The following is a 25,232-nucleotide window of genomic DNA, read 5'->3' on the forward strand; positions in this document are numbered from 1 at the left end:
ACCCCCGCGCGCCTCTCTCCCAAACGGCAGGCGCACCTCGAGATTCTAGGTACAAGAAGAGATAGGACTGCCCCGACAGTCTTGGCAATGCCCCTGATCGGGCCCTGAAGGACACTTTGCACCGGGTCAGAAGCACTCTCGGCGTTGGTGTGTCACGTGAGTCGAAGCTTTGCAATAGGTCTCTGAGGATGAAACTCCTTGGCCTCTTCATTGGTTATTGGGTTTACAGTATTTTTACCCGCTCTTCATAAAATTCTAGCACAAATTACAATATAGTTATATATATATCTTTTGAAGATCAATTATGTTTGCTGCCTCCCATCCTAGTAAGAAAAGAGGTCCCATGCTCAGTCCCGTCAGTGGCTACTGGGTAATGATAGGGAAAGGCACTTTGCAGATACTCAGAGACAGCTTCAGTTTTTATCAGCAGACCTGTTGCTCTTTGGCACTGAAAACAGATTCCTGGACTAAACCCCAGAAAGTGATAGTTGACTTAAGCCCTTCTGCCTGATCCCAAAGAGAAAGACCTCTTTGTCTCTTCCCACCCCTAGTCCTAAATTAGGTAGACCAAAGCAGATGAAATCCATTAATCCACACACAGTGCAGGCTATATACCGTATTTTTCGCACCATAGGGCGCACCGGACCATAGGGCGCACCCAGTTTTTAGGGGGGGGAAATCAAGAAAAAAATATTTCCCCCCCCCAGCCCCAAAGATCAGTGTACAGGCTGCACACAACCTCTCCTTGCCGGAGGGGTTGCGCGCAGCTATGGAACAAGCCAAGGCAGTGAGCGGGGTGGATCCCGCTCGCTGTTTTGGCTTCCCCTTTAGCCCCGTGCAGCCTCTCCTTGCCGGAAGACGCTGCGCAGGGCTAAACAATCCATAGCCCCGTGCAGCCTCTCCCTGCCGGAGGGGTTGCGCGCAGCTATGGCACAAGCCTGCATTCGCTCCATAGGACGCACACACATTTCCCCTCAATTTTTGGAGGGGAAAAACTGCGTCCAATAGAGAGAAAAATACGGTATGTTGGAGAGGACACACTTCTCATGCTCTTATCCTGGCAAAGTTTCGAACACGAAAGATAGCCTCTGTATTATTTTATTGTTGTTAGCCGCCCTGAGCCCGGTTACTGGGGAGGGCGGGATATAAATAAAACTATTTATTTTTATTATTATTATTACTTAATCAAATCATTGGCCCATGTAGCTCAGTATTAGGCAGAGCCACACTGCGCATTCAAAGCACATGACTTCTCCCAAATAATCACAGGAACTGTGGCTTGTGAAGGTTGCTGGGAATTCGTAGCTCTGTCAGGGAGAAACCATCACTCTCAGGATTCCCGTGTGCTTTCAGTGCCTGTTGGATGTGTTGCCCACGGGCGCAATGGCGCCTTAGAGGTCTTCTGCTGGTATCTACACAGCTTCCAACCCTCCCACTCACTGCCCCCATGGTGGTAAGGGAGAGTATGTTTTTATCCCTTCTATAACTTTTTTTAAAGAGTGACACCCGTTCCCCATTTCCTTGTTCAATCCTATGTGCTTTTCAAGCCTCAAATTAATTTTACTGGATCTGGCTTTCTCCCAGATCCCTTGGAAAAACAAAGTGTGTGTTTTTTGTGTCCCCTATATTAGCAGGGGGCTGATCTGAGGAAGCGAGAAGTGACAAGAGGGGTGGCGCCTATGATGCTTAAAATCCAGATGTTCCATTGGGCCTAAAAAAAAGGTTGGCAACACATAATACATAACACACAGCTTGATCTATTCTATAGCATTCACCCCGACAGATGTAGTGAAACCTAGATAGCTTTAATAGGGGATTGCATTTATGATCAGATTCCTGATGTCTACCAGCCATGATGGCTTAAGAAGTGGCTTACTTGTGAAGCACACATTTGTACGTTGAGGTCCCTGGAGCAAGCACTCAGGTCTCCACTTGGAGGGGTTGGGGAAGCTGGTGATGTGAAATGCCTTTCTCTGCCTGAGACCCTGGAAAGCCATTCTGCCAGTCAGAGGTCTTGCCTGTTTCCACACACTTAACAATACACCTTGTAGAATTCTACCCGTGATATTTTATGTGCCAAAATCAGGAAAAAAAATTCAGGAACCAAAAAATACAACTTTCCAGTGGGTTCTGGCATCAAAATGGCAACTAGACATTTTGTTTTGGCAACTGCAACCCTGGTTTAAGGAGCCATTTGGCTCCTAGCTTGTATATCTGAGTTTCTAACACTGGTCTGATCTGGGGTTAAGGCAGCTGGGTTTAATGCAAGCTAATGAGTGGTTCAAATTCTAATCTGTGAATGCACGCATGAAACCAGCAGGCGGCAGTTACTCGGGACTGATTTAATGAGCACTGCAGAGGTGCAGTCTTGTATATTCATCATCAATCACAAACCCTCTCTCCCTTTCCTCTTATCATCTACCTGCCTCCCACAATGCCTCACCGTAACATTCCCCATCTCCCAGGCTCTGAGAGATTCTCTGATTTCAGCCTTATCTCCCAGTTCCCATAACAGGCTCCTGCATCATTCACTTATGCAAGGCTAATGGACACACACACTTGCCTGCCTGGGAGTCCGATGATCGAGATCACTCCCGTTCCACTCCGGTGCCCCGGGGGTCAACATCCACTCTCCTCTGCCCCATTGTGAGCAGCAAGCAAAGCTTTCAAGGGCCTCTTTGACTCCAGCATGGTTCCTTGTCCCTTTGCCCTTCAGAGATGCTGTCTCAGCTGAGCTGTTAAGGTTGGTGGGGAAAGGCGTGTGAGCCTTACAGACTGTGAGGGAATCATAGAACTGTAGAGTTGGAAGGGTCCCCAAGGGTCATCTAGTCCAACCCCCTGCAATGCAGGAAGACTTGAGCCACACTGCCTATCGGAGTAGGCCGTGCCGTGAGCTTACTTGAGAGACCCCATTTCTGGGAGTTCTGCTACCATTTGAAAAGAGAATCCTGCGGGAAGTGAAGTTACAGGGAACCAAGCAGAGGGCCTTCTCGGCAGTGGCACCCTCCCTGTGGAATGCCCTCCCATCAGATGTCAAGGAGATAAAGAACTACACAACTTTTAGAAGACATCAGAAGGCGGCCCTGTATCAGGAAGGTTTTTTACGTTTGACATCTTACTGTTTTTAATATGCACTGTAAGCCCAGCCAGATGGGCGGGGTATAAATAATGCAATTGTTGTTGTTGTTGTTGTTGTTGTTATTCCTCTGATCCAAGCAATGGCTGTGGTGTAAAGTTGTTCCTACCTAAACACTGCTGAGCCTTCAGAGGTTTACAGCAACATGCAGCAGTGTAAACCCATAGAAACCAATTCCTACACTACTGCTAGAGTGTCTCACCTGCACCCATGTTCCTGTTGTTATTCATAGAATCATAGAGTTGGAAGGGATCCTGAGGGTCAGCAAAAACGCTCACAGCAACTATGAGCTGAGGGCTGCGTTTTCTCCAGGGCAACCCTCCAGGTGTCATATCCAACATATCCAAGTGGTAGGCGGGGTCATAGGAGAAAGTGGGCGGAGCAATGGATGTGATCCTTGGCATTTGCTGTAGGCTGTCTTTCAATCACCCAACTGTCCTTGGGTTCTGTGCCTGGGCATGCCTCTCTCCATCTTCCATCCTGGCAAGGGAAAGGCATTGTCAAGGACACATTTCAGCCAAGCACTGTCAGGAACTGGCTAGATGCAGAGGAATGGTGCAAGGCAGCACCTGGGGAACCCCCAAGGAAAGAAGGCTCAGAGCCAGAGAATTGGTGGTGGGACGACCATGAGTGGTCAGAGGGAGAGGACTGGGAGGAGGAGGTGATGCTGGAAGCTGAAGAGGTCACAGGGCTTAGTGAGCAGCAAGTCTGTGGCAGAGAGCAGTCCAGAATCAGAATCAGAAGGGGAAGCAGGAGAGGAGGGAAGCCCAGAGGCAGAGATGAGTCAGGCTGTTGAAGAAACCAGCTCCCCTCCCTCCTTGTTTCCCAGAACCAGAAGTGGTATGAAGAGGGAGACGGGCACGGCGGCAGAGTCTCAGATTGCTGGGGAAGGACCTGGGAGAGGAGACTTAGGCAACTGTGGAAATGCCTCACAGGGGCAAAATCTACTGGGATGAGTTGCTGTGCTAACAAGGCCTGGCTTCCCGAGTCGACCTTGTTTTCTTGAATAAAGAGTTAACTTCACTGATGCCATGTGATTTATTGCTGACCTGTTCCTGACACCCACTCCTGACAAGCACTCGAGGAGGGTGCAGAGCTTGGGAAGAGGGGATGTGCCCTGGGGATAGTGCCCAGGGCCAGACAAGGGTGGTAGAGGGTCCCATTCAGCCCCCTGTTCTGAGGTTCCCCAGCCCTGCCTCAGGACATGCAAGCCCTCAGGTTTTGCTTGTGGGTTTCCCCTGTGCCTGGGCTGGCCATTTTGCATGCTGGACTAGACAGGCTTTTTATCTGACCCAGGTCTTTTTTGTGTTCTTATTTCCTCTCCTATTCCTCCTCCCCAAAATGAGGTTGCTCAGAACTATGAAGATGCAGGCAGCTCGGCACTGAAATTACAAGAGGCTTGCAGGATGTTGCTGGCAGTAGCAGATATCTGTGTCACAGCCGCCAATAATGAGATAACCTTCCCTGCCTGCCTCTCCGCTCTGAGCACCTTCTTTGGACTTGCCCCCTTGGCTTGCTGGACCCAGAAGAGCCTTGGCTCCACTCTCAGTTAGTGGCCAATTTTGCACCCTCAAAAAACACACACAGCAGCAGAAACAGATCCTGAAAACCAAGGAGGGGAGAACCACCATGTTCTTATCCTCCCTCTGCAAAGAAAGCCGAAGAAAGCTACTAAAAAATTTACCGTTCTGCTGCTGGGGGATGTTGGAAGGAGACGCACAGAGCCTGTGGGGAGTGAGAGGCCTACGAAGCACAAAAGAAGCATTTAATTATGTATCTCTTCAAACAATTCCCTCTTTCATTTTCTGATGTCGGTCAAAGAAAGGGGAAAGGAGACACAGGCATGGTGAAGTGAACTCCAGCAGCTTTGAAATAAATAAATATCGAAGTAAAACAAAATTAAACCTCTGTTACGGCTGACCTTGTACTAATCATTTCTCTAGCAGTGCTCCTTACCTGTAAACCAGGTTTGTCAGTAGGCTCTTTTATTAGTTTTCTTTGAAGCTTTTGTGGTGGTGGTGGTGGTTGATATACTACCTTTTCTTCCAAGGTGGCGTACATGGTTCTTCTCCTCCCCATTTCATCCTCAACAACCCTGTGAGGTAGGATAGGCTAGGAAATGGTGGCTGGCCCAAGATCACCCAATGAGCTTCACGGCCGAGGGTGGATTTGAACCCAGGTACAACACTCTAACCATTATGCCACACTGGCTCAGAGTTTTAGAACTGCGTATGTAGAGTTTTACTTGTATATGCAGCTCAGTGGGCTGTGGGGGATACTGTGAGTGTCCTGAACCCCTGGCCTACCTGGCAGCAAGTCAAGTCGAAAGTTCAAAGTTCAAAGCCACACAAACAAAGTCCAAAGTCCAGGATCAATCCAAGTAGCTAAGTCTGAAGTCCAGCAGTCAGGATACAGCCCAGTCTCAATCAAACCCAAAGCAGAGTCCCTTAGGGGTCCAGGAGCATCCAAGTCAAGGTCCATCAACTTGGGCAGCTGAGCAGACACAGCGCCTGAGCTCTGCTTCCCTTTTGTATTTTTCATGCAGATTGCAGGCATGTGGAGCTCACCTGTTCTGAGCCCTATCCAGCTGAGGAATCACACCCCTCCTCCCAGAGCTAGTGAGCCCCACCTGGCCAGCTAGGGAGCTGGGCTGTGGGCCCTTGGCTGCCTCAGCCTTCTGGAGCACATTGCCCACTACTCTCTACGCCTCGGAGCCAGCCATGTTTGTGGAGACAGGGGCCTCTTTGGCTCTGGATCCTGCGCATTGACCTCCATGCCCTCGCCATCCCAGCTCTCTGTGAATACTTCCTTCCCCACCCCCAGCTTGCCCCAGTGTGTCCCAATCCTGGCTACACCCCTCGCCGGGATCTTCTTCCTCCTCTCCATCCTCCTGCCAGTTCACGAAACACAACAGGAAATTCACTCTGCTCCACCTGACTCCCATCACTTGTATCTGACTGGTGGGTAAGCTTCTGGGTTCTTAAGGAAAACAAACTAGATTCTGCAAGCCGTAGAGCGCAGGTGGGCAGACAGGCTTGTGTGCTGTACTTAGCTTTTTACTACAACCCCCCAGATCCATCAATCACAGCCTCGTGCAAAAGGGGAACTAAAGAATTCTGAGCCCAGAAGTGAACTGAGCTCCTAGTCGTTCCACACAAAAATCCACTCCTGGTTATTCCAAGTTTCCTCCATTTCAGCAATATAATTATGGCAGGTTGGGGCAGAGAATAATATTGCTGTTGCTACTATGGACCATAAGGAGTCTGAAATCCTTGTCAATCTCCTACAGATCACCCAGGGATCTACCTGGTGGGTCCTGAGCTGGTAGAGGATTTGTGGGCATGTTCTACTCTAGAGCATCCTCATGGTCTCTTGGGTCCCACCTTTGTCTCCTGCCAAAAGAACCACTTGCCAGTGTCTCTGGCACTCCTGAGACAATCTTAGGCTGGTGGCAACTGGGGAAATTGCCCTGTGGTGCCAACCTGACCTTGGAACACTCTCCCTCAAGGTTCCCTTCTGAGGAGCTTCAGATGACAAGCCAAGACCATTTTACTTGTCCAGGCTATTAATGATCGTCTTTCACAGCCGGTTGAGGTCTTCTGTGTTATTTTTATCGTCATTTAACTGCTGCTTTTGTCTTATCGTTTTGTGGTCTGGATTCCTTTTTTGGGATGGGAGGATGTCATTTAAATAATTCATGGTTAAAACAAAAATAATGTGTGTGTTTTTCTGCAAGCCACCTAGAGAATCTTTAATTGTGAGGTGGGATGAGATATCTATCTATCTATCTATCTATCTATCTATCTATCTATCTATCTATCTATCTATCTCTATCTCTCTCTCTCTCTCTCTCTCTCTCTCTCTCTCTATCTATCTAGTATGATCTGAGAACATGGTCCAGATAACACACCCCTGCAACTTATTATTGCCTGGGTAGGGATGGGGAAGGATGCCATCTTTTAGGGAAGCTTCTCCAAGAACACTGACAAAGAGCTATACCCAACTCAGTTTTACTCAAGGGCAGTCACTGAACTCAATGGACCTACGTTTGTCATGTCCATTCATTCAGAGCGTGTCGGCTCTGGGTGTGACTAGCATTAGATGCAGCCAAGGGGAGCAGGGGGGCAAGGAGGAGCCTCACATGACAGGCTCCTCATGGTGAGCAGCCTTCCCATGCATTGTCCAGAACACCTGAAGGAAAAAACAACAACACAGCCCTTCTAGGAAGAAGCCGAGCTGAACTCCCTAGGTGTCAGGAAGGATGGAGAAGGCACTAGTGCAGGCCTATGAAGTCATCAAGCCTTGGGAGGCAGCATCATTCAGGACCCCCTCGGCCATGAAGCTCCCTAGGTGAACTTGGGCCAATCTATCTCAAAGGATTCTTGTGAGGATAAAATAGAAAGGGGGGGGCACAGGGACTAGGCATGCTGTTTAAGCTTCTTGCAAGTGAGATGGGTTGTACGTGTCATAAAAAATTATGCTCATAAGGGGACCCAAGGGTCATTTAATCCAACCCTCTGTAAGGCTACCCACAACTGTCCCTAAGTAGGCTCAAACCACCAACCTTCCGGTTAACAGCCAGATGCATTGACCCACTGCACCTCCTCAATGGAACAACAGTTTTTGTTATCCTTTGCCAGGATCTATTGGAATCGTTAACCGTGAAAGCAGATTTCCTTCGGCCCTCCTGCTATGGCTACTGCAAGGGATCTCTTGCTTTCTGGACCTCTGCAACTCCCCAATGCTACAAAGAATTAGGCCCAGCCTGGCCCTTTGTGACTTACGCCCCTACAACATGGGTCACTCAAGCGCCCTAGTGACAGGGGTGGAGGAGACACAGAAGACCACACACTTTAAAAACACTCCCCATATACACACAGAGAGATTCCGATCCACGGTCTTTATTCCGCTCCCTAATAAATAAGCCCCAGCACCTCTGTGGAACCTTGAACACAAAGGATCGTTAACACTGAACACAGCTACAAAACTGGGGGGGGGGGAGCCCCCTCGCCACAACCTTGGTGAGGGGGAAGAAGGGAGAAAAGCGGAGGTCAGAAACCTGGGCCTTCCAAGGTCTTGAGTCGGGAGTGGAGAACACAGGGCTGGCAGACACACACCCCTCCCCAGGAGGGGGTGGATTTCAAGATTAGAAACCCCCTCAGGCAGTATTGGAAGGGCACCTGGGGCCCTGACTGGCAGTGCAACCTCATTTTAAAGTGACAGTACAGCTAGGCCTTGGCAAAGCCCATTTGTTGCCTGGGAGACGGGCCTAGGAGGAATCGGGCAAAGGAGTCCTGGAGTCTAGGAGTCCTGGAGTCTTACTCCCATGTGTTGCTGTCCACATGGGAGTAAAAAAAATAAAAGTAAAACCCAGGAGCCCCGACTCTGTGGCCACTGTGCTGCACTCATTCAGACTGCCCTCCTCTCAAAAAAAAAAAAAAAAGCAGAGTTTGGCATTTTCGTTGCGGCAAATAACGGATTAGGGCAGCTGGCGCAGCAGAAACCTCCCAAAGCCAGAAAGCTTTCGGCATAGACTGGGGTACTCCTGGACTCGCTGCCCACCCCCACACCAGTGATGGAAATGCATAAATAGGATTACTGGTGTGTTTGACCCAGCTGCTTCCCCAGCTGCCTTCCCCAGCTGCCTTTGGGCATGCTCTTAAGTCAGGGATGGGGAACCTGTGGCCCTCCAGATATTGTTAAGACTCCAACTCCCATCAGCTCCAGCCACCAAGGCCAGCAGTCAGAGATGATGGGTGCTGTAGTCCATCAACATCTGGAGGGCCATCCCTGCTCTAGGTTAACTCTCACATGGGCAAGGGGCACAGAACCCCCTCAAGGGTCTCAGATGCTCTCCAACTTCAGTAAATCAGATTTCTGGCCACATAATGTTCAGGGCCATGCCTACCCTTTCCCCCTTCTGTCAGAGGTAATGTTGTCGAGAAGATCCCTTTAATAAAACAATCGGGCTCGCCAAAGGATGGGAACAGGAGGAGAGGGAGCAAGGAAGGATTCAATACGGACTCTTGGTTTCCCATCTCTCAACCACTTGTGTGTGTGTGAGAGAAGGAAATCGCAGATCGATTGCCCTCAACATGGAGGAGGAAAGCGGGTCCTTGCCGTCCCAGCTGTTGGGTGAAATCTCAACACAAGAGATACAGGCACCGCCACCTGTCCACTAAAGTTCCCAGTCACACACACTCCGAACAACAGCTGGAAAGAAGGTAGAGAAAGGATGCTGGAGCAGCAGAAGTCAAAAGCTCTCTGGGGTCCTGTGAGGAATATAAATAGCACTTAAAGGGGGAGGGGATAAAATGAAGTCACTGCAGAGACCCTCAGAGAGAAGAAGAGAGAAGGAAGATGCTCCGGGAGAAAGATCCCCGAAGCAGGAAAGTGGTGGCGGTGGAATCCATCACTGCGAGTGGCACTCTTGAGGCTAAGGTCCAGCTGTTGGTCTGGCAAGGAGTGGAATGTCGTCCCCTCGGTCGCACGCCGGCCACAGGAGGTGGGTGCCACCGACCCAGCAGCAGTTTTGGAGCAACATCCTTGGGAGAGAGGGAGCACTGGGGGTTTCACTCCGGTTCCAAGGGGGGCTCAGCCACCGTGATGCCCTGGTGCAGCTTCTCAAGGGAGATTTTCATCTGGAGGAAAGAGGACAGCGTTAGCCCGCCCTGGAGGCAGTCGAGTAAGGAGCGGTCGTTATTAGCAAAGAGGCCCAGGAGCGGTTTTATTCTCAGGGCCTGTGTTATCAGCAGGGTCTCTTTCCCAAACCCCATCTGTTGTGGTGCAAACAACAGCTTCAAAGAGAGGGATTTCAATTGGGAAAATGGCTTGCCGGCGGCAAAGTTTAGGAAACCAACTCTGTCTCAGCACCATGATTCAAATCCTCCCCCCTTCACCTCGCATCTCCTTAAGGCTGGAGGGGGAAGAGAAACATAAGAGAAACTCCGGGGTTTGTGAAGCCTGAGAAAAGGAAGCCCACCACAAATATTCCTCCATTTGCACTGAAAAGGACTCGGTCCTTTGTGCATCCCAATGCAATCATGTGCAAAGGATGTGTGTTTTTCAGATGCTCCAAGCATGCAGAAAACACCACTGCCAGAGATTCCCCTGCTGACTGCAGGGCCCCCAAACATTACCCAGGGCAGGAGAAGCGGAGCTGGAGGTGCAGATCAATCTGCCAACCAAAGAAGTGACTAGGACTAGATATCCCCCAACATCCTCCATGGAAAAATGGTACTACTGCCATTAATTTCCACTGGGTCAAACTGTGGGATGTAACATCACTGAAGCAGTCAAATATAACATTTCCTGTTTGCCCAGTGTGGACACACAGGGGAATGTTGCTTCAGCCAGGAGGACTTCCTGTCGCACCCAGTCTGAAGCATCCTCCCCCCTGTGCGTGACCAGGTAGATGGGCGTGACCCTAGCAGACCCTACAAAAGGACCAGTCATGCAGCCACCTTCCCTTTTTCGCCTTCTCTCCATCTTGCCTTTTGCTGTCTGCTGGCTCTTAGCCAGCAGTGCATGGGCTCATCCCTCACAGGGGATGAACCCATACTTTTCTCTGTAACTGTAACTACAAGATATAGCCTGCCTTCAGGACCATACTGTGAACTGAACGTAAGTTAACCTTATCATTACTTTTAAAGGAAGACTGTTGTGTCATTATTGTTTTTAAGAGGGAAACTAAAGGGGATTTACCGGGAACAATCCAATCTGGACAAGCCAGACTAGATTGCTTAACTCAAACGATTCTCACGAATCCATCAACTATAGCTTCCAGCAATGTACAAGGGAATGTGCTCTGCGTGAGTGAGGAAGGATAAAATTTAATCAATATTTCCGCCCCTACTATCCACAACATTCCCACACAAGGGTGTTCACGTTAACTCCCCATTAGCGCCCTCGTGACAACTGCAGACCTCACCTCATCTAGAAGCTCCACGGAGGCCTTGAGGATCTGCTTCCACTTCTGAACCTCCACACTGTGAAACCGCTTCTGCAGCTCCAGGATCTCGGCCCATTCAGATGCTGTCTGTGGTAGCTTTCTGCCAGGGAGGAGAGAGAGTGTGTGTGTACTCTTAGCTGCAATCGACAGGGAAATGTCTTCAAAGCACCCCTCATCTCCATGCCTTATGTGCTCCTCCGGAGTGCTAATGCTCCTACCCCATAGACCAGTTCCACAAGGCCTCTGTATTCTTAAATGCAGCCCACTTTCCCCTCTCACCTCCTTTCTAACCGAATGTTGCCAACGCATTTAACCTTTTTAACAAACCACGGGACCCAAATCCGTTGTTTCAGATCATAAAGGTAAGAAAAGGTTGTGTTCCTCACACTTCTCTCTTGGTTCCTTACCCACTGGAGAGCGCATAGGCCTGCCATGATTCAAAGGTCCGGGCTGTGTGCTCCAGAGACCAGAGCCTGTAGAACAGCATCATGTTCAAGATAACCAAGACCACAAGGCTAGAGAGAGAAAGAGAGAGAGAAATGGCTTGGAAGGAGAAGGGACCACTCGGGCCAAGCTCTTGCTGAAGCAGCCAACCTGTGCCTGGTTCAAACCACTTCAGCCTCTACATTTAAAAGACAAACAAGTAGAAATTTAAAATGTCAAAGAGAAGCATTATCAGCCAGCTTCTCCCTGACATGCTACTCTTCTACATGAAGGGATCTATCTACTTGTCTATATAACATATATATTCAACTATGGGCTCATCCACTTCCTCTTGTCCCACTGTTCCTGCCCAGGGAAAACAGCTCTTTAGCGCTCAATCGAAGCAAAAATTATGTTTGCTCTGATTTAACACTAAAGGGTGGATCTGGGAAAGGAGCTGGGCATGAGGAAAACCGCTAGGATCCATGCCTAGAAAGTGTGAGTCAAGCAGGGCAAGTGGAAGTGTGGATGAGCCCCTGTGTTTTATTCAAGAGTGGACCACTGAAATCAGTGGACCTAGCCTAGCCATGTCCATTGATTCTGATGGGTCTGTTCTGAGAAGGTCTAGCATCAGAAACAGCTCGGTGGGCGGTATCCAACAAAGCAGTTCCGCGAATGCAAGGGCTTCTGGCTGCACAATGGAACTTCCCATCGCCCTCCCCTCCAGGAGCACGCACTGAATCTATTCTCAAGTTTCCCCCAATCCTCCAGAGCATATCTGGGGAAGATGCAGGGGATGCAAGAGAGGAAGTTCTGCTGTGCAAACAGAAATCCTTGAGCTAACAGAACTACTGTCAGAGGCAGCCAACAAAGTACCCTCCAGGTGTCATCAGCCCAATCAAGCTTGGTTAATGTTCAGCGGTGATGGGCATTAGAATATCCTGGGGGGTGGGCACCATGCTGGCATTCAGCCAGGTGACACACATACCCTCAAAACTGGTTTCTCACTTCAGTCAGAGATTTTCTAGGCCATAGAAAACACCCCTGTCCTGTGGGTCCCCCTGTCTAGTTATTATTGACTTGCTATGAGCAAGGGGAAAGTCCTGCTCCTTCTATCAGGTCAGGCTATTTGGCCTAAAATTGTCTGCGGACTGGCAAGGTCTCAAGCAGAGACTTTTCACATTGCCTGCTACTTTTTGCTTGCAATAGCACAGGCGGAACCCGGGAACTTCACTGAGCATGTGTTTTGTAAAGCACATGTGCTCTGCCGTGGAATTATAGCTCTTCTCCGTGTGTTTTAACTTTCTGGAGTTATCCATGCATGTACCAGGCGCTTCCGGCTCGACCGCAGAGCTATGGCCCCTCCCCAGCTCCTTCAGCCTTTTTGCAAACAGGAGGACCTGAGTTCAGGCCCTGCAATATTGCTCAGTTACATTTGGCTCTAAGAAAGAACGCACAACCCTTTGCAGCTTCCCTGCTCAGAGCATTAAAAATACAAGGCATGAGTGCCTATTAGTGTACGCTACGCTGAGTGGATGATGCCAGCATCTGACATCTCTCTTTGGGAAATCAATAGCATGTAGCTCATTAGAGCGCAGTATTTAAAGAAAGTAAATGCAGGGATTCAACACAGATGCTGGTGAGGGTGGTTGAGACAGGGCATGGGTCTGTGCCATTTAGCTTAAGTGGTAGCAAGCATTCTCCCCCCGCCCCCCCCCCGTTAGGAAAACAGCCCAATGCGATAAGAGACAATAGTCTGTGATGATCCCTCCAGGTTAGTTTTTAAGTGATCAAGTGGAGGCTGCAGCGATAATATCGAAAACGTACAGATCATGTTGCAAATGCACTATGTGAACTCAGCCTGAGCTGAAGGACAGCAATATACAACAAGACTTGATCCCTGTGTAATCCATGCTTTTGCACATTTTTTTTTATATTGGATGCAAAATTCAGCAAGCCAGTAGTCTTCTTTCTCTTTTTCTCGCTTTCTTTTGCATTCTCTTTGTTCGATTTTATTTCTTTTGCATTATCTCTCACTTTCTTACTTTCTCTCTTACATTCTCTCTTTCGCATTCTTTTGCACTGTTTTCTTTCTCTTTTGCTTTCTCTTTCACATTTGCTTGCATTATCGCCTTCTCTCTTTCACGTTTTTCTCTTTCAGATTTCTTTCTTTTGCATTCTCGCTTTCACATCCTTTTTCTTTTGCAGCCTCTCTTTTCTTTCTCCCTCTTTCACATTCTTCCCCCCTTCACATTTTCTCTTGTTCTCTCTCTCCTGGAAAATCCCTGGCTCACAGATTAAGCTTTGATCATGTGAAGGCAGAGATGGGGGGCGCGGGGTGAGGGGTCAGAAGCCACAAGGAAGAGAGAAGAGAGGGGCTAAGCAGGCCACCCAGCTGTCGGGGGGGGGGGACACAACTTTGGTGTGTCATGAAGCACTTTGTTCCTTGCCATAACTGCCAGGCACAGGCAAAGATAAGGAAGCAGTATGCAACTTCATATAACTTAGCCAGGGTAAAGAACTCAGACTTTCTGTCTATGGATCATTATTTTCCTTTTGCTTTGCTTTTAATTCAGATAAAAGCCCTGAGTACAAGACAACCAGTAAGGGGGGAAAGGGCAAGCAGGGAGAAAGTGGAGGACAAAAGGAGTGGAGGAAGGAATGCACAGACGAGTGGAGGATGACAAACAGGCTCAGGGACAGGGAGCCAGAGGAGATGGTTGTGGCGGCAGGGAGGAGGGTGGCAAAGAGCATAAGCAGGGAGGTGTTGGGGTGTTTTCTGTCAGCATCCAAGGCAAGGGATGGTGTTTGTGAGTCCAGAGCAGGGTCGGTGCAGGATGGGGTTCGGGTTAGGGGCAAGGTCCAAAGGGGGCCCAAGGCAAAAGCAGAGTTGGGGGGAGTGATGCTGGCATACGATACCTCACACAGATCCTGTGCGGAGGCAGAGGTGGAAAAAGGAAAGAAAGAGACGTGTGACGCTTTGCTCGTGCTTTCGGCCCGGAAAAAAACACACCAAAAAAAGCAGGGGATCCTATCCTGAGTCTCTCCCCACCCCACCCCCCACCCCAAATGCTCACCATTACTATTAAACAAGCAAGGCTGCTGACCCTGCTCTTGCATCCTTCTCACGGCAGAACAACACACAGAAATGGGAGGGCGAGGTTTAAGAGATGCAGGAAGCTGACTGCTACCAGGAGGAGATCATGTGTCGATCTCATCCAGTACTGGCTGCTCATAAGAGGCTGCCGCTCTCTGGGGTCTCAGGCATAGTGTCCTTCTGATGCCCCAGGGGCCAGTCTGCATGCAAAGTGTGTGCTCCACCCCTGAACCAGGGCCTCGCCCCTTACCCAGCACAAAGAGAAAAAGTGGTGAGCAAAAACCTTCACTTCATGCAGTTCAAAGGCATCGGGCTGGATGTGCACGATGCACTAAACATGGCAACTGTGAGTTGTGGGCTAGTGCTGACCTTTAAAGCCCTAAACGGCCTCGGCCCAGTATACCTCAAGGAGCATCTCCACCCCCCATTGTTCAGCCCAGACACAGAGGTCCAGCTCTGAGGGCCTTCTCAGTAGTGGTGCCATCCCATCAGATTCCAAACATAAAAAGCTACACAACTTTCCGAAGGCAACTGAAGGCAGCCCTGTATCAGGAAGTTTTAAATGTTTGATGTTTTACTGTGGAATTAATAATTTTTTGGGAGCTGCTGGAGCAACCCATTCATATGGGCAGCATGCTGCTACTGCTATTATTATTATTATTATTATTATTATTATTATTATTATTATTAGAGTGGAACCTCAGTTTTCAAGCATCTCAGAAGCCGAACGTTTCAGTTTTCAAACACCGAAAACCCGGAAGTGAATGCTTCCATTTTCAAACACGCCTCGGAAGTCGAACGGCTTCCAAGGCATGTTTCTCCATTTTCTCCATTGAACTTGCAGCCAGCCCTTTGCGCCTCAGTTGTAGAATGTTTCAGAAGTTGAATGGTCTTACGTTTGACAACCGAGGTTCCACTGTAAATTATTATTATTATTATTATTATTATTATTATTATTATTATTATTATTATTTCTTATGCTTGTCCTACTCAAGAACAGGTTGTGCTCTTACTTTGCCTCCCAATTCAGCTCACGTCTACCCTGCACATTTAAAGCACTCTTATGCCACATCAGCAGTCATGACCCCCCCGCCAGCTTCCTAGCTGGTTGACGGTGCTGGGAATCGTAGCCTTGCAAGGGGTCTCCTAACAGCTCTCAGCACACTCAAACTACAGTTCCCAGGACCTTGCGGGGTCAAGACTATTAAAGTGGTGCTAGGGCACTTTCAGGTATGGTGTGAGGGTGCTTTGCTAGGAGATGAACCCCACTGAACACAGTGGGACTCACCTCTGAGTAAACATGCCTGGGGCCGCGTCAGCTCCTAAGAGGCTCTAGATCCAACTCCAACCCCCCCCCCCGCTCCCCATTTCCCAAGCCAGCAGCTGCCTTACACCAAGCTGATGATGAGAATCACGGTGGAGACGGTCTGGCCTTGGCCTTGTTCCGCCAGCTGCTCCGAGAGCCGAGAGGTCAGGCTGCCTGCAGGGAAGGAGAAGGCCCGCAGGTCAAGGGCTGTTGCAAGCATCGTGCCCTGCGGATCCAGGGAGACAGCACAGTGCAGAAGGGAAGGGGACAGGCTGGACCCCGGTGCGAGGGGGGCCTACCTGAGGGACGGATGGTGCGGGCTGCCCCCTCACCGTCAGGCAACGTGGGGAGTGGGGGCTCGACGTGGGGGGCTCTCCAGCTCAGGGTGCGCTTCCGGCGGCGCAGGCCGGACAGGAGCCCCCGCGGCTCCTTGCCATGGCAGCTCTCTTCCAGCAGGGCCTTCTCTGCCTGCACCAGCGCCAGCTCTGCAACAGAGGGAGCGGGAGGGGAGGCTGAAAGCTCCATAGCAGACTCCCAGGGGAGGCTGGTCCTGCCCTGCCAACCTCTGTCAGCCCTCTGCCAACCCTCCACCTGCCTGCCTTTTTAACTAAAGGGCCTTTTCGGTAGTGGCGCCTGCCCTGCGGAACACCTTCACATCAGATGTCAAGGAGATAAATAGCTATACAACTTTTAGAAGACATCTGAAGGCAGCCCTCTATAGGGATGTTTTAACCGTTTGATGTTTTATTATGTTTTCATATCTGTTGGAAACCACCCAGAGTGGCTGGGGCAACCCAGTCAGATGGACAGGGTATAACAACAAAAACAATAACAATCAGCCCAGGGCCCTGGCTGTCAGGTCCCTTCTCCTTAGTCTCAGTTTTGCCTTTGTAGGATTCAGCAAGGAGGAGGGGGACAAAACTAGCATTAACTATCTCTGCCCGTCATTGACTCTGGCGCCACCTACTGTTGGGCTCCCTGCCTCCTACCCTACCAGTCCCAATGAGCACCAGCTACCACTGCTTTCTCCTCCAGGGCATGAATACCTCCCACATGCCCACAGATAAAGCAACCCAGACCCAGGGCCACTGAAACTACGGGGCGCTATGATCCCCCACACGGGACAAAGCAGGGGGCAATCTCAGCCCCTGAGGCCCCTGGCGGTGCTGCTCTGTGCTCAGATTTCTGGAGTGCAGCTCTGCCCTTTTGATCCCCATACCCAAGTGCTGAAAGTATTCTTCCACACCGCTCCAGGCGTTTTTCTCAATGAGCGTTTTCACCAGGTTCCATGGCTGCTTCCGGTACCGGATCTCAGAGGAGACTCTGCAATAAAGGAAATAAAAGCTTCTGATGAAGCGGCCTGTGAAAGCTCACTCCACAGACTCTATGGAAGTATTCAAGCAGAGGCTAGACGGCCATCTGCCGGGGATGCTGTTATTATATACTTTGTTGGACTGAACAGGGGGGTTAGACTACGCTGAGGTTCCCTCCAACTCTGTGACCATATGGTTCCATGATAAACGCTCCTATGGCCTTAAATGGATTAATCCGTTCCAGACTTTTAAAAACAACCCCTAAAACAGCAATTTAACATGATTTTTACTATCTAACAAGACCATTTCTGGGTTAGGGATAATTTTAGAACTGGGTTAGTGTTAGGGTAATGTAATGGTTCTAGGGGTTGCTCGTGCGTAAGTCGTCGCCACACCTGGCTGAGTCACCTGGGTGAACCCTTTCTGTCCGGACAGCCACTCATCCGTGGCTGTCTCAGTCGCTGGCAGAATCCGTCAGTGGGCGTTTCTTGAACTTCTTCTAGCAAAGAAGTTCTTTGACGCCAAGTCTCCGCCTACTCTCCCTGCGCGGAAGTCTTCTGCGCAGGGAGGGTGTGGGCAGTGGAGGACCCGTGCTCTCCCCGCTGGTCTCCTGTGAGGAGTCCTGGAGCCTTCTCTCCGATTCCCCCATCTGCCCCCCTTCTCCACTGGTGCTACGCTGATTTCCTTCCCCCGCAGATGGGCTGCCTCTCTCCCTCCTGGGACGCTCTCCAGCATCCCTCTGGAGCCCTCCCTCCTCCTCTGGCTCCGATGGCAGTTCTCTGACAGGTAAGGATTAGAATGAGGGTTAGGGTTGGTGTTGTTTTATGTTTTCTTGTGGTTTTGATTCATTTGCGGTTGGTTTGCTTTTTTCAATTTGTTGTGTTGCTGCTTTTTTCATGAGTTGCAAGTTTGTTGGCTTTGTGGTTTTCTGGATAGTTTCACACTATATGTTTCCAGGTTTGTGGCATTCGAATTCCAAGTTGTTCGTGAACTAAGCTGTTTGAAAACTGAGGTACCACTGTACTGTTTTGGGGGGACAGGGGTCAGGCAGGTGTGGGGGACTCCCTGGTCCTGAATGGGGTAACTGTACCCCTGAAGGACCAGGTGCGCAGCCTGGGAGTCATTTTGGACTCACAGCTGTCCATGGAGGCGCAGGTCAATTCTGTTTCCGGGGCAGCTGTTTACCAGCTTCATCTGGTATGCAGGCTGAGACCCTATCTGCCCGCGGACTGTCTCGCCAGAGTGGTGCATGCTCTAGTTTTCTCCGGCTTGGAATGCTGCGATGTGCTCTACGTGGGGCTACCTTTGAAGGTGACCCGGAAACTACAACTAATCCAGAATGCAGCAGCTAGACTGGTGACTGGGAGTGGCCGCCAAGACCACATAACACCAGTCCTGAAAGACCTACATTGGCTCCCAGTACGTTTCTGAGCACACTTCAAAGTGTTGGTGCTGACCTTTAAAGCCCTAAATGGCCTTGGCCCAGTATACCTGAAGGAGCATCTTCACCTCCATCATCCAGCCCGGACACCAAGGTTCAGCTCCAAGGGCTTTCTGGCGGTACCCTCGCTGCAAGGTTACAGGGAACCAAGCAGAAGGCCTTCTTGGTTGTGGCACCTGCCCTGTGGAACACCCTCCCATCAAATGTCAAGGAAATAAACAACTATCTGACTTTTAGAAGACATCTGAAAGCAGTCCTGTTTAGGGAAGTTTTTAATGTTTGATGTTGTATCATGTTTTTAATATTCTGTTGGGAGCTGCCAAAAGTGGCTGGGGAAACCTAGCCAGATGGGAGGGGTATAAATAATTTATTATTATTATTATTATTATTATTATTATTATTATTATTATTATTAATGGTCAGGGATTTTGAGAGCTGCAGTCCAACATGGAGGACCACAGGTTTCCCACTGTTTTACGGTGCCAAGGGATTCTCGCTGGTTTTGCCTCAAGAGATAAACTGGGTCAACATGCCACGAGGAGAGGAAAGCAGCCCTGAAGCCACGGGGACAAGGGGGAGGAACCAGTACCTGAGTCGGGCCTTGCTCTTGGCCACAGCAGTAATACAGTATCGATGCGCTGTGTAGAAGTAGTCCTGGTACGGGATCCCCTGTGTGATCACTTCCGAGTCAACCACGCAGCCCCCGCTCTTAGAGCTGGTACGGAACAGAGTCTGGCCGTTGAGCGAGAAAGGGGAGAAGAGAGACCTGTGAGTTCTGCAGTCATGCACACATTTTACAGAAGGGCAGCCGCCTTAACTTGCTTGCAGCAAACTTAGCAAAGACTTGTGGCACTTTCAAAGCTTAAAAAAATTATTACAGCATAAGATTCCATGGACTAATGCGTATCTATCTATCTATCTATCTATCTATCTATCTATCTATCTATCTCAACACACACAGCATACATTTAAAACACATTTAACATGCCTAAAGCACATGGTTTCCCCCCAAATAATCCTGGGTATTGTAGTTTGTTAAGGATGCTGGGATTTGTAGCTATGTGAGGGGTAAACTACAGTTTCTAGGATTCTTTGGGAGAAGCAATGTGCTTTAAATGTATGCTGTTGATGTGACTTTATGTAGGTTTAGATGCATACATATTGTGGTATGAGGGGGGTAGTAAGCAGTGACAGGACAGGGAAATTAAACAGAGAGTGATGATTCAGAACCATGCAAGGTAAGCCTGGTGACCCTTTATGACAGCAGCAATAGGTGCTAAAACAATGAACTCGGGAAAGAGAGTTAACCGAAATCTGTATAGTGGTACCTTGGGTTACAGACACTTCGGGTTACAGACTCTGCTAACCCGAAAGTAGTACCTTGGGTTAAGAACTTTACCTCAGGATGAGAACAGAAATTGTGCGGTGGCAACAGGAGGCTCCATTAGCTAAAGTGGTACCTCAGGTTAAGAACAGTGTCAGGTTAAGAACGGACCTCCGGAACGAATTAAGTTCTTAACCACAGGTACCACTGAAGTGAGAAGGCAGGCTGTTCTCTCTATTCAGAACCAAATGCACCAAGGAGAACTGATCAATGAACTGTGGGCAGGGCCGGCCAAGCCATGAGGCAAGGTGAGGCAACCGCCTCAGGCGGTAGGATCCTCAGAGGCAGCAGATCTAAGGAGTGCATCACCTGCTGCTGCTGCCCCTGCTGCTGTGGCAACAACAGTTGTTGCCTCTACAGCAGCCTTTTGATGAAGAGGAGGCATTGGTGGTGCCCTCCCACCCTTGTTCCAGACGTGGATCTTTATTCTTCCCTTATTCCTGATGTACATCGTCACTCACCCCTTATTTCCTGGCCAGGGGGTGGGGACGCCATTTTGTGGTTTGCTTCAGGTGCCAAAATGCCTTGGGCCGGCCCTGACTGTGAGGACAAACACAGGGCGCAAACTGCCCTGCGCGAAAATCACCTCAGAAATGACAATATTTATACAACCAGCAGGGGGACATTTCAGTTTATCTGGACGGTCTGCCGCTGATCTTGACTTAGCCACACTCAAGTCAAATAATTTGAAAGGGAAGCTCTGGTGCAAAACTGCTGAGCTATAATTCATCAAGGAGTCCCACTCTTCATTTTGGTCTGAATAGAGGCAATGACTTTCTTTCTGATATAGATGGTAATTAACTCAGATTGCCAAATGGGATTGTTTTATCACCCGTCATCTCTGGTGCAAAGGGTAACCTTGTTTATTTTGAATTTCACTATCTGTACTTTTTGCATTTTACATCCCTCAGTACAGAAGAATCGCATCTTATGCCTGGGATCAGTTCCAGGGGTTATGTTTACGGTCATCCCCTCCCTTACGTGTGACTGGACTGTGCGCACATGCAGTGTCGGGAAAGAATTAAATAATTCAATTTAAATCTGGAAATGGTGGGAGAGAGTTGGAGCCTGAAGAGGACAGCAGTGAAGGCGGAGGAAGCCTTGAAGAGACCAGAGGCACAGCGGGGCTTTGTTTACACTGCTCATCCTAACCGCCTAGCAGCTGGGGTGTGAGGTAGCGCAACAGCCGCAGCCACTTTTCTGTGCATCCTCCGGCCTCCTGCCCACGCCAAAGCTTCAATTCTGGTTGTGGATATTGTTGGATACAATATTTTTAGTACGAAGAGAGCAGCAGGGAGGGCGTTTAAAGGGTGCTTAGTGGGTGCTCTCAATTTTACATGATTTCACTTATGCGCACGGGGCCCTGGAACGTAACCCCCACGTTAAGTGGAGGGACACCTGTGTATGTGAAAATCGCTCACAGACAAAGAAAACCTGTGGAGTTGACGTGTGGATAGCCAGTCAGCCTTCTGTAAGGTGGCTGGTGAGGAAGTAATTCGTGCTTGGCACATCCTTTGGCTGGAGGCACGCTGGCTCTCGGAAATGGTGAGGATCCTCTTGTGAGATCTCATAGGAAGTCAGAGCAGTCCCACCATGCCCAAGAGCCACTGCGCTGCTTGCATGGCACACTGGGGGGGGGGGGACCTTCCTAGAGAGGAAAGGCGAGGATCTTAAAAGCTCCTTTTGCATGTCCCTGCCGGAGAAGAGGGACGCGGGTGGCGCTGTGGGTTAAACCACAGAGCCTAGGACTTGCCAATCAGAAGGTCGAATCCCCGCAATGGGGTGAGCTCCCGTTGCTCGGTCCCTGCTCCTGCACACCTAGCAGTTTGAAAGCACGTCAAAGTGCAAGTAGATAAATAGGTGCCGCTCCAGTGGGAAGGTAAACGGCGTTTCCGTGCGCTGCTCTGGTTTGCCAGAAGCGGCTTAGTCATGCTGGTCACATGACCCGGAAGCTGTACGCTGGCTCCCTCAGCCAATAAAGCGAGATGAGCACCGCAACCCCAGAGTCGGCCACGACTGGACCTAGTGGTCAGGGGTCCCTTTACCTTTACCAGAGAAGAATGGCAGATCAAGTTGACGGATTATGCAGAAAATGGCTAAAATGACTGGAAGAATCAGAAATCAGGAACACCAAAATTTTAATAAGGAATGGGGAAAATTTATAACATATCTTAAAGGCCATTGTAAACAGTTAAAATCGTTAGAAGGATTGGAATATCACTTGGAGTTTAATGGGGAATTTGGGATACAATGGAGAGGTAAAAGATTTGGATTATTATAAAAGATGCAGGAAGAAATGATTAACAATAAGACTCACAAAGGCGAGGAGGGAAGCCCAAGAGATTCCTCGGAATCTTGTTTTTATGTTGTATGTTGGATATGTGACTGTAAAATTTTAATCTGAAAAACCAAATAAATAAAAATCTCTTTCTGCGCCAGGTAACTCCAAGTGGACCTGGCACGAAAAGAATTTTTGAGCTCTCGGCCTTCCTTCCTTTCCAAGGCAAGGCCCACTTGGTGTGCTCTCTGGCTTTTACAAGATCTTGCAGGAAATTCCCAGAGCCAAGCAGACCTTGCCTGGGACTTCAGACATTTCCCCTCAACCAGACTGCCTTCAACCACGTATGGTTGAAATCACGCAAATCAAATGCACGTAATTTCACTGTACAGTGGTACCTCGGGTTAAGTACTTAATTCGTTCTGGAGGTCTGTTCTTAACCTGAAACTGTTCTTAACCTGAGACACCACTTTAGCTAGTAAGGCCTCCCACTGCGGCCATGCCGCCGCTCGATTTCTGATCTCATCCTGAAGCAAAGTCCTTACCCCGAGGTACTATTTCTGGTTTAGTGGAATCTGTAACCTTAAAAAATGTAACCTGAAGCGTATGTTACCCGAGGTACTTACTATTCCCCCCACCCCCGCTCTTTGTTTAGTCAACAGTTCTGAGGAAGCAATTGCTGAAAGGCTTTTTGAAATCCAGTCAGCTCGCTATAAAAAAGGCACGCTCCCCTCCCCTACCGTCATTTTTAAAAAGAATAAGAAGAAGATGCTTTTGCACATCCACACCTGAGTCTCCACTACAGCTGCAGCCTTGGGGCCCAACGGGTTGGTGATGGGGATTGTGTAGGAGATGACGCGGCTTTGGTGGCACTTGTTGTCGCCAGTCCATGAAGTCAGCGCCACGTCTGCGGGAGAAAAGGGGACATATCAGGAGGAGGAATTCCTTGGTTATTGTGCTTTTGAAAAAAAACAGAGTGGGGGAAACAGTATGTGAAAGTTTTAAGATCAATACACAAATCATGCAGTTTTTTAAGAATCGCTTGCTGCCTGCCCTGTAGGTCCTGAAAGACCTACATTGGCTCCCAGAACGTTTCCGAGCACAATTCAAAATGTTGGTGCTGATATTTAAAGCCCTAAGCAGCCTCGAGTATACCTGAAGGAGTGTCTCCACCCATATTGTTCTGCCCGGACACTGAGATCCAGCTCCGAGGGCCTTCTGGTGGTTCCCTCACTGTGAGAAGCAAAATTACAGGGAACCAGGCAGAGGGCCTTCTCGGCAGTAGCACCTGCCCTGTGGAACGCCCTCCTATCAGATGTCAGGGAAATAAACAGCTATCTGACTTTTAGAAGACATCTGAAGGCAGCCATATTTAGGGAAGTTTTTAATGTCTGGTGTTTTATTGTGCTTTTAATTCTGCTGGGAGCCACCCAGAGCGGCTGGGGAAGCTATTATTATATTATTATTATTATTCTCAGGACATGGAAGTGGCTCCCAAGGATTCCATTTGGGAACTTTTCCCAGCACTATCTAAGGATGCTGAGGATTGATCCAGAGACCTTCTGTGTGCAAAACAGAGGCTCTTTGTTACTGAGCTGTGGGCCCTCCCTCCTGTAAATTGGGATCGGGGCGAAAAGACAGTGTTGCAAAATGGATTTGGGTTTAAGCAATGCAGAATGACAGAAATTGGCAGCATCCTTTGTTTTACAGCTTAAAACATCCTCCCAAACCCTGCTCCTGAACAACAAGGGAGGATGTAGCTTTGGAGGTGTCCCCATGTCCTCCTTACCTGTGAACTTGCGCTGGTCCAAGAAGCCGTGTATGAACTGGGAGTCGCTGAAGAGCATCTGCTGCAGCCTTTCGGCTCCAACATGATAAACGGTGTTGATGAGCAACCGCCCCGGCAGGTCCGAAAAGAAAGCGTCCACCTCGGCTTGAGGAGGAGGAGAAAAGAGTTTAATAATAATAATAATAATAATAATAATAATAATAATAATTTTTTATTTATACCCCACCCATCTGGCTGGGTTTCCCCAGCCACTCTAGGCAGCTCCCAACAGAATACACTCATACCTCGGGTTGCGATCGCTGCGGGTTGCGCCTTTTCAGGTTACAGATGCGCCAAACCCGGAAGTACCGGAATGGGTTACTTCTGGGTTTTGGTGCTTGCGTATGCGCAGAAGTGCTAAATCGCGCTTTGCACATGCGCAGAAGTGCAGAATCACGTCACATGCATGCACAGACGCAGCGCTGCAGGTTGCGAACGCTGCAGGTTGCAAACATGCCTCCCGCACAGATCACGTGTGAAACCCGAGGTTCCATTGTATTATTATTATTATTAATAATAATAATAAAGTGATTAAAAAATCAAACATTAAAAACTTCCTAAAACAAATGTCTTCTGAAACTCAAGATAGTTGTTTATTTCCTTGACATCAGATGGAAGGGCATTCCACCACTACTGAGAAGGCCCTCTGCCTGCTTCAAGTGCAGCAGGGGCACCGCTAGGTACTTAGAAGAGTCAGGGCACGGGGCCCATAACACAAATTTTCATATTATCTGTATACGACAATTCACACCCACCCACCCCATTTAACAGAGAGTGGGGGGGGGAGGATGCTCTCACCTTCATCTTGCGTTGAGGAGGAAGAATTGCTCATGTCCGTGGGGAGCTCCTCGCTGGGGAGTGGGTCCCCCTCCAGGGGGGACATTGGCGGCCCTTGTGGCAAATCGTCCCTGGGAGGTTCTGTTGCTGAGGTCACTGTGTGGCTGGAAGAGGCATCCACTTGGCTGTCAGTGTTCTCATCTGGGTCCTCTGCCAGCTGGAAGGAAGTGGATGGGCACAGTTAGTGACACACTTGAGGAGTTTGCTCTTTTTTGAGTGGGCAAAAAATTCTCCAAAT

General features: G+C 49.2%; 1 protein-coding gene across 5 annotated transcripts in view; it reads right to left on the reverse strand.

The window, feature by feature from the left end:
* Positions 1-8,021: 8,021 nt before the first annotated feature.
* GRAMD1A (GRAM domain containing 1A) overlaps positions 8,022-25,232 on the reverse strand; it is a 52,338-nt gene continuing 35,127 nt past the window's right edge. For all 5 annotated transcript variants that reach the window (XM_081868921.1, XM_081868920.1, XM_081868922.1 and 2 more), the window contains 10 exons: positions 24,956-25,151; positions 24,119-24,262; positions 23,118-23,236; positions 19,257-19,399; positions 17,133-17,236; positions 16,213-16,398; positions 16,000-16,087; positions 11,495-11,602; positions 11,067-11,187; positions 8,022-9,777 (listed from right to left, as the gene is read on the reverse strand). In XM_081868921.1, the coding sequence (XP_081725047.1) occupies positions 9,709-9,777; positions 11,067-11,187; positions 11,495-11,602; positions 16,000-16,087; positions 16,213-16,398; positions 17,133-17,236; positions 19,257-19,399; positions 23,118-23,236; positions 24,119-24,262; positions 24,956-25,151 (1,278 nt within the window). In that variant the 3' untranslated portion in view covers positions 8,022-9,708. The remainder of the gene's footprint in view (positions 9,778-11,066; positions 11,188-11,494; positions 11,603-15,999; positions 16,088-16,212; positions 16,399-17,132; positions 17,237-19,256; positions 19,400-23,117; positions 23,237-24,118; positions 24,263-24,955; positions 25,152-25,232) is intronic.

This window comes from Podarcis erhardii (genome assembly GCF_964252035.2).
Source record: "Podarcis erhardii genome assembly, chromosome: 7".
Taxonomy (NCBI): domain Eukaryota; kingdom Metazoa; phylum Chordata; class Lepidosauria; order Squamata; family Lacertidae; genus Podarcis; species Podarcis erhardii.